The sequence below is a fragment of the Natator depressus genome, chromosome 7 (genome assembly GCF_965152275.1).
Source record: "Natator depressus isolate rNatDep1 chromosome 7, rNatDep2.hap1, whole genome shotgun sequence".
NCBI lineage: Eukaryota > Metazoa > Chordata > Testudines > Cheloniidae > Natator > Natator depressus.
In genome coordinates this window covers 120,458,891-120,468,664 of record NC_134240.1, presented here as the reverse complement: position 1 = coordinate 120,468,664, position 9,774 = coordinate 120,458,891, and the positions used below count along the sequence as shown (strand labels likewise).

The following is a 9,774-nucleotide window of genomic DNA, read 5'->3' as shown; positions in this document are numbered from 1 at the left end:
CTCCCATCAACATAGCTACTGCCTCAGGGGGAGGTGGATTAACTATGCCAGCAGGAGTAGCTCTCCCATTGGCTTAGAGCGTCTTCATTAAAACGCTACAGCTGCACTGGTGCAGCATTTTAAGTGTAGCCCCAGCTCTATGGTTGCCTTAGGAGGCCTGTGTGGGGAAGTCTGCCCCATAACCATCCATGCCCCATAGACCTGATCTGGCAATAGACAGACTTCAGACTTGCTATAAATCCAACATCCCTCCCATGTGTTATATTTATGAAAGGGGCGGGGGGGGGGGGGCAGAATTCACTTTGAAATTCCATTGCAGATTGTTGTTTTTATATCTCCAAATTAAGCAGGCAGTTAGTCACTGCAGCTCTGAGAGAACAACCAGCAATCTGCTGGTGGTTAAATACTCACTCTGCTGCCTTTTTTTTTTTTTTTTTTTTTTTTTTTAAAACATGACAATTGATGGCAGCATAGTGGATTGGTCTCATTGAATTACAGAGCCAATTTGGAAACAGGTGCCCATGCAGTTCTCAATCAAAAGGGGAAAAAAAGTTAAACACATGAGAAGTCAGAAACCTGCCCAATAATCAGCTGGATGATTGATGGGCTAAAGGAGCGTTCAAGACAGACAAGGCTGTTGCAGAGAAGCTAAATTAATTTTTTTGCATCAGTCTTCAATGAATAGGACATAGGGGAAGATGGTTTAGGTGACAAATCTGAAGAACGGTCCCAAATTGAGGTGGTTTTGGGAGAAATTGATAAACTAAATGGTAATAAGTCACCAGGACCAGATGATATTCACCCAAGAGTTCTGAAGGAACTCAGATGTGAAATTGTAGCTACTAACGGGGGTGTTCAACCTATTCCTTAAATCAGCCTCTGTACCAGGTGACTGGAGTGTAGCTAATATAATGTTGATTTTTAAAATAGGCTCCAAAGGTGATCCTGGCAACTACAGGCTGGTAAGTAACTTCAGTACAAGGCAAACTGGTTAAAACTATAACAAAGAACAGCATTATCAGACAGACAAATGAATAGGATAGGTTGGGGAGGAGCTAACACAGCTTTTGTAAAGGGAAATCATGCCTCGCCAGTCTATTAGAATTCTTTGAGGGTGTCAACAAGCATGTGGACAAGGGTGATCCCATGGATATAGTACTTGGACTTTCAGAAAGCCTTTGACAAGATCCCTCACCAAAGGCTCCTAAGCAGTCATAGGATAAGAGGGAAGGTCCTCTCATGGATCAGCAACTGGTTGAAAGACAGGAAACAAAGGGTAGGAATAAATGTGTCAGTTTGCAGAATGGAGAGAGGTAAATATCAGTGTCCCCCAAGGACCTGTATTGGGATCAGTGGTGTTCAACATATTGTGACAAAATTCCTCCTCTACCTTGGTGGGTCTTGCACTTATTGGTGGATTTACTCGCCTTGGAGCATCACAGCAGCCCTCAGTTTGGCCGTTTTCATGAACCCACAGTCCAGGTCAACTCCTCCTGTGTCTGACCAGGAATTGGGAGATTTGGAGGGAACCCGGGACCGCCCTCTACTCCGGGTTCCAGCCCAGGGCCCTGTGGAATGCAGCTGTCTAGAGTGCCTCCTGGAACAGCTGTGTGACAGCTACAACTCCCTGGGCTACTTCCCCATGGCCTCCTCCCAACACCTTCTTTATCCTCACCATAGGACCTTCCTCCTGGTGTCTGAAAATGCTTGTACACCTCAGTCCTCCAACCGTCCGCATTCTCACTCTCAGCTCCTAGCACCTCTTGCTCCCAGCTCCTCACACGCACACCACAAACTGAAGTGAGCTCCTTTTTAAATCCAGTGCCCTGATTAGCCTGCCTCAATTGATTCTAGCAGCTTCTTGATTGGCTGCAGGTGTTCTAATCAGCCTGTCTTAATTGTCTCCAGAAGGTTCCTGATTGTTCTGGAACCTTCTCTTGTTACCATACCCAGGGGAAAGGGACCTACTTAACCTGGGGCTAATATATCTACCTTCTATTACTCTCCTGTAGCCATCTGGCCAGACCCTGTCACAATATTCATATATGATCTGGAAAAGGGGGTAAAAGTTGAGGTGGCAAAATTTGCCAACAACTATCTTGAGTAATTTTGTATTAAGTCCAAAGATGACTGCAAAGAGTTACAAAGGGATCTCACTAAACTGGGTGACTGGGCAAGAAAATAGCAAATGAAATCCAATATCAGTAAACTATCCAAAAATCCAAAATGTAATGAAATCCAAAATGTAAAGTAATGCAGAGAGGAAAAAATAAACTATACACACAACATGATGGATTCTAAATTGGCTGTTACCACTCAAGAAAGAGATCTTGGAATCATTGTGGATAGTTCTCTGAAAACATCTGTTCAGGGTTCATCTGTTCAAAGAATGAGTTACAGCTGGCAAGAAACGTTACAGACAACAGGAAGGGGGGGGTCTTCAAATGTGTCAGACAAAAAAGGAAAGATCAAGGACAGTGTGGGTCCACTGCTCAATGAAGGCGGCAAGCTGGTAATGGAAGATGATAGGAAGACAGAGCTGCTCAGTGCCTACTTTGCTTCTGTAGTCTCACAAAAATATAATGTGACCGGACAACCAGCGAAGTTATCAGACAATAAAGGGGATGGGATGCAGATAAGAATAAGTATGCCCACCCCTTTTGAAAAGGAAAGCAGCAAATATCTCCAACGGCCAGTGATGGGACATTAGATGGGGAGGGCTCCGATTTACAATAGAGAATTCTTGCCCAGGTGGCTGAGAAAGTCCCACCGGCTACGTGCTCAGGGTCTAACTAATCACCATATTTGGGGTCAGGAAGGAATTTCCCCCTGGGTCAGATGGGCAGAGATCCTGGATTTTTTTTTTTTTTTTGCCTCTCTGCAGCATGGGTCATTTGCAAGTTTAAACTAGTGTAAATGGTGGATTCTCTAACTTGAAGTCTTTACATAATTGTAGGACTCCACAAACTCAACCAGAGGTTAGGGGTCTATGACAGGAGTGGGTGGGTGAGGTTCTGTGGCCTGTGATGTGCAAGTCAGACTAGATGATCATGATGGTCCCTTCTAACCTTAGTCTATGTGGACTGCTTTTTTCCGAGTCTGTACAACGCCTAGAACAATGGGGTCTGGTCCGTGACTGGTGCTCTTAGGCACTACAGTACAAATTAATAACTATCCAAACTGGAATTTAGGCACGGCACCAGGGTTAACATCCACCTCTACTTTTTGCCGAGTGCCATGGGCTCTTTAATGAGCCATCTGTTTTATGTCTCATTCATAACACAGCTCCTTCAGGAACACAACAGCACCATAGCACTGTGCTGATTCAAAAGAAAATTACCACCTATTGACCCACCAATGCCAATCTATGCTGCAACAAACTACGTTTTAATGAGTCTTTGTAGTTTTGACTCAACAAATGAAGACTCTAGAGAGTACCTGCCTTCACTGATCCTGCCAAAGAGTTATGACAGGAAGTAGATTCAAGCAGTTCTCAGCAAGCAGGGGAGGCTAATGTACTGTAGGGAAAACCAGAGCCAAAAGAGTGTGAGAGGTATAAAAGTCAATTGGAATAAAACGCACATCATACTAAGTAAAGTTTATAAAAAACGTTAACACCGAAGCCCAAAATACCAAAACAAGTTTAATACACAGAACTAGACATTCAAACAAAAGGTACAAAGCAACAAAATGCTGTATAAAGTCACAAAATAAATCCTTGACATTTTCTTCCCCACAGCTTGCATAAGACAAAGCATATGAATGACATTGTTCTTTCAGTGCACAGACCAGAACAGCAGCAGAAACACCATTGTGAACAGTGACCTCTGGGAAAAGCTCACAGCTGTAACACAAATGACACTGCTTTTACAAAAGTCTGCAGTTTGAACAACACAGGAAAAATCAATGCTTGCTGACTTTCCCTCTGCCTGCCCCCAAAAGCCTGACTACTCAAATGCCTGCTACAGAGTTTTTTGCCATCCTAAACATGGTGTTTATATATTGAGGTGAGTAGCTGGAACACCTGCCATCAATCCAAGAGCACAAAAGTCAGTCTTTCATTTTTAAGCAAGCTAAATAGAGAAACTGGTAAACAAAAAAAACCCCTCCCCTGGGATCCCTCAGTGAAGCTTCAGACCAGGACCTGAGATGAAACACTTGTAGCTCTGGTGACTGACCTCCTCCCATTCATAGACAAAGAAAGTACAGCCATAATCATCCTGCTGGATCTCTCTGCAGCATGGATATGCAATTAGGTTACCCACCTCTTAGACATGACTGGGGTGAATGTAACCACCTTGAAACACCTCAATTGTATTCTCCCACACTGAACCCAGGAGTTTTTATGGGCAATTTTCATCCCCAGAGCAGTCACCTGCAGATTCCCCAAGACTCCATGGCTCCCTATTATTCAACACCTATCATGAAAGAATCGGTGAGACAAATGGGGATGAAGTGCCAAGCAACTCACAGACACCCAGCTCTACATCACCTCTCAACTTTCTCACCATGAGGATGAAGAGGAGGTGCCCAAAGCTGAACCCAGGCAAGACTAAAGCGATGCTGGTAGGAAGAGGGAAGCACTGTGAAGAACTTTAACAGCCCCCATTTTCAAGGGCACCTGCCTTCAAATTATTTCACCACCTCAGAGCTCCTGGGATGCTACTGGGTGCTCCAACAGTCATGGGGGCAGAACATGCCTACTTCCATGTGTGACCAACCAAAAGATTTATATCCCATTACGTCGGGCACACATCTGGCCGCAATAACCTCCAGGCTTGTTTGAAAAACCTTTTGGCTAGGCATGGAGCCACAGAGCCTAAAAAAGCTCCCACTGACACAAAACACAGGAACCCATCTGTTCAGCAACACACGTCACTGAACAGATCACCCCTATGCTCTGCTCTCTGCACTCCTTCGCCATAGAAAGGGATTTCAGTTCAAGCAGTACTTGAAATCCTCCATGGGATCGGCCTTGGCTTCCTGAGAGGTCACTACTCCCTCTGCAACCAGAATCCCCCACAATTACTACATTTCACTGAAAAATAAAGGGGTAAACAACAGGCTCATGAGTGCTGGAGGCAGAAGATTCTCAGGAGCTAGGCCTAGACCGTGGAAGCGACAACAGAAATCCGCTATGTTAAGTCAGAGGAAGATTTTGCATTTAGATGCTGCAAACCCTACTCCCCACTCAAATTCTTCTCACAATAAGAAAATCACCAATTTATAAACTAACCAAACTCTTACAGGCTAGGAAAAATGGAAGACTTATTTTTATTTCTATTTTTAAATAGTTGGCAGATGGGAGGAACCATATAAATTGTCTAGGAGACACTCTCATCCCACCTGACAGTGGCAGGGCCCTTGGTTAGACACTATTTTCACCACCTATCCACACCTCAGCAATGCAATACACCAGAGCACAAAACCCTCAGCTCTTAGGAAACTCTAGCTCGTACAGAGCTCTGCAGCAGGTCACCTTGGCATCATGGGCTACTGCCATCACATCAAACTTAATCTCCATCCTCTACACTGACTTCCCATAGAATACTAAGTCAAGTTCAAGGTCTCAGTCCTGCTCTTCAAGGTGCTCAGTGGGCTGGGCCCAGCGCTCCTAGAAGATTGTTAACGTTCTTCAATAAAGACACTATTCCTCTGGTACAACAAAATTTTCTACCAGAAGGATAAAGCTCATCTGTGCAGTAGGGCTGGTCTAAGACTGTGGAATAAACTCCCACAGAACTAAGGATCATCAAGAACCTCAGCACCTTCTGACTTACAATGCAAGACAACTTAGAGCTGCCTTCTGACAGAGCAGTATGTACATTTAAAAAAAAACGCGAGCACTGTACTGCATACATATTTCTCTCCTTGGAAGGAGAGAACAAATCACATGTTGCAGATTTGTGGTCACATTGCTTAATGCAGTAATGAAAGCGTTCAGATACTACAGTAATAAGCATGGTATAAGAACCTATACAGATAATATCTAGATACATAAGCTCTATACACTTGGAGTATGGAACTAGAATAGCTAAAATTGCACAACCCATTAATAATTTTATCAAAAAGCATTTTCTATTAAAAACGTGTTTAGTTCCATGATCCACCTATTGTACTGATCTTGATATGCACCCAACAAGTTATACATATGCCATATGTCCCTGATGTTCTATTCACCTGAGATCCACTAAGCTCAACAGCTGAATTCCCTTCATAGGCTTCAAAAAGTTCTCACAACTGTCACCTTGAATGAAGTTTTTCAAACACACCTGTGGAGTGTAAGTCCCCACTGACTTTTCAATGGGACTTGAACTCAAATCATTTAGGCACTGTAGAAAAGCCCAACTCATATACTTAAGACCAAAGCACAATAATAGGGACAAGACGGTAGAGTATAAATGTTTGTTGCCACTGTGCTATCAGATTTTCTTAATTTAAAAACATTTTATTGATCTAGTTTTGTAAACAAAACAATGCTTGTCAGTAAAATAAATGTGTTGCGTAGAAGCATGAATGTACATTGCGTAGCCATCCTTTCATTTCCTGTCTGTGACAGCGTAGCAACGTGTACCTGATTACCCATGGAATGAGATAAAGTGGCTCTCGGTGCAGCTAGCATCATTTTGAAAGATAAACCTCAGTGCAAAGTGCTTATTTGAAGACAGCAGAAGTGGTGACACATTAATGGTGCAATTAGCCTTTCTCCAGAGGAGCATTAGCATCATAGGGAGCTAGCAGGAGCACAGTGGGCTAGCAAAGCACAACAGCCATGGATTCGGTCAAAGTTGGCAGCAGCCAGCAGTAGTGGAGGCAGTACTGAGCTCAGAACAGATGACAGGCGAATGGAAGGAATCCCTGGCATGACACTGAAGCAAAGCTTTGGGACCATCTCTCTAAATCAATGATAGGTTCCCACAGAACCACTGTCCAACTTTCACTGGCTGGGGAGCTGTTCCTTCAAACACAGGAGAGTTGAAAGTGATTGTGTACAAATCAAAAGAGAAAGGAAAAATCCCAGGGTTTACAAAAAAGGCAAAAGTGAAAAAAGTGCAGGAGTACGTGTGCTGTTACTTCAAGACGTATTGTAAGGCATTGCAGTAAGACAGAAATAGGATGTGCAGTGATTTTTCACAAAGTGAAAGTTCTTATTTGCATGACTGCCTGTTTTATGTGCAGAGACATCTAATTAAACAACAATTCTAGCTTTATTTTCCATTGGAGCTATTAAATAAAAAAGCAAATATCAAAGTGGCTATTTAATCTGAAAAAATCAGCAGTTTCAACTGGCTTTGAACCGCAATAAAAAACAAGACTGGCTGTCCAAACCCTCACCTACCAGTCCTCAGAAATGTACAAGACAGGAGCCTCCTCTTCACTTAGTAAGAAAATATATACACATTAATTACAGTAAGTAAAAACCAATATATTCGGCACTCTTTTTTAAACTTTACACAATGTGATAAAAATATAAACACTAATAAAATTATGTACAATATAGTCACAGAATAACAATCTGACACTAAAGGATGCATTTATATAGGACAAACTGTAGAGAGAGAAGTCCCCTACCCTACATTACCCAAACAAAAAAATACCCTTGAGGTAGATTTCTCCAAATCCTGGTGACAGGTTAAGATTTTTTGTTTGTTTTTAAATAGTGCCATCACCATGAATCTTGTTCTAACATGTGAAGACCTTGTGAAAGGCACAAAGATGCTGCGGCTTTCGACTTTATTAATAAACTCACACACTAACGCTTGAAATGGAGGACAAGAAATAGTCTGAAAAGCAATTTAGCAGCGAGTGTCAAAAGCAAATAAAGTCAGGTAAGGATACTTTTCTCCTCCTTACAGGTCACTCCACGATTCTATAATAGTTTCTTCTACATATTTACATGAGGGAGCTTTTTTTAAAAATTGAGTCTTTTTTGGCTATTTTTTCCTGGGAAAGAGTTTGGAATATGAATTTTATTATACAAATCAACCATAAGTACAATTAATACTTGTAAAACCAAAGAAAAAAACATTACATGTGTATTCTATGTTGCTATCACTAGAATCTCTGGGCTTGCCAACACAACCCCGCAGCCCACACTAGTATGCTATGCTGTAACTTCCCCATGTAGACCCTGAGAGCGTGAACTAAAAGGTACTTAGCTTGCATTAATGCAGTCCTGTTTTTAAAAAAAAGAGGACTACAGTCACACAAACTAGGTACACCTTTTAGTTTGCACCAGCAGCATCCACATGGGGCAGTTACACCTTGTGCATACTGCAGTTCAAACTCTGGTAGTCTGAACTGGAGGGCCATGTAGACATAGCTTAAGTTTTAATTAGCAAAAGATTCTTGTTGATGTTTCTACCAAATACTTGAACTTATCTATTTAAGCACATATATTTCATAGATGAAGTGGTATGCTAAGCACACTATAAGTAGTGAGTGCCAACATTTGCTCACAAACAAAGGTATTTTGTCCTTAGAATATTACACACAGCTCAAAGATTTCAACAAGAGTTCTGAGCACACCTCTAAGGGCAAAATTTAGCACAAATGATTTTGGACAAGTCTAATATGACTCTCAGCTACTTCGACGTTGGCAAAGTCAAATAAGTTCTCACTTTCCCAAATCTAAGGTGATATTTTAAAATTGATATTTTTAAGTTGATATTTTGGTCATTTACAGAAAGGTGCTGAAGTCAGACTACATACATAAACAGGTGAAATTTGTGTTTTGGATACTGTGACAGCAAATATTAATGTTGCAGGAAGATTTCTCCTTGTAATATTCGTCTTACATACAACTTAATTTTCTGCACACTGTCACTATATATAAATTACACAGACTTGCTAAAGCATGAAGGAGGAAAATTAAGTTTAAATTGAACCTAATACATCACTGTAATGACCTCTTAAATTCTCCTTTGTTTATGGGTACAGCACAGCCATGGAACAAAGAAAAGGTCAACAATCAATCTGCCTGGACCACTATTTACACCGCAGTCCTCATCCCTTTCATTGAGGAGCCACCATTTCCTACTTTGCACACTCAATTCATGGCTGTTCATTTTCTAGCTGTGCAATAGCAATACTTATGGATGCATTTGGGCAACAGAACAAAAGAAAGTACATTACCATAGTTTTACATTGTAGTGATTAGCAAGGGAAGGGAAATGAGAAAACTCTCTCAGCTTTCAATAGGATAGAAGACTAGTGGACAATTCAGATAGACATACTGAAGAAAAGGTATTTTTTAAATCTTGCACATACATATACACAATTTTTCAGGAATGTTACTGTATCTATCAAAGTCAGAAATTGATTGCACAGGTTATGTTTTTTTCTAGTTGCCTGCACCAAGCTGAAGTTTTGATTCAAGTTGTTGATTTAGTCTGTTTGACCAGGCTAGAGTTTCAATCCTCTTGAAAAGTCTTCCTTGGTTGCAAAAGAAGTTCTTGTTCAATTTCTCTTTGTTGTTTTCTCTGACCTGGATTATGTTTCACAAATCTGGCTCCCAGAAATCATGCAGCTTCCCCTTAAAAGAAAAAAGAACAGGAAAAAAAATTGAGAAACATACAAATTTTATTTTTGAGAGAGTAATAAAGTAAGTAGATAAGTAGCTTGAGCTACGGTACTGCAAGTAAACCTGTAAATCCATATAATCTTCTTATTTTAAACAATAAGCCTACCAATGAAAAGCAAGTTTCCTAGGCAACAGCCAAATGCATATCTAATTTAAAAAACAATTAGAGAATTGCATCATCAGAAATTTCC

The 9,774-nt window shown here is 41.2% G+C and overlaps 1 protein-coding gene across 3 annotated transcripts in view; it reads right to left on the bottom strand.

Annotated features, from left to right (window-relative positions):
• Positions 1–3,640: 3,640 nt before the first annotated feature.
• Positions 3,641–9,774, bottom strand: part of SLF2 (SMC5/6 complex localization factor 2) — a 62,747-nt gene continuing 56,613 nt past the window's right edge. For all 3 annotated transcript variants that reach the window (XM_074959443.1, XM_074959444.1, XM_074959445.1), the window contains one exon: positions 3,641–9,535. In XM_074959443.1, coding sequence (XP_074815544.1) covers positions 9,500–9,535 — 36 coding nt within the window. In that variant the 3' untranslated portion in view covers positions 3,641–9,499. The remainder of the gene's footprint in view (positions 9,536–9,774) is intronic.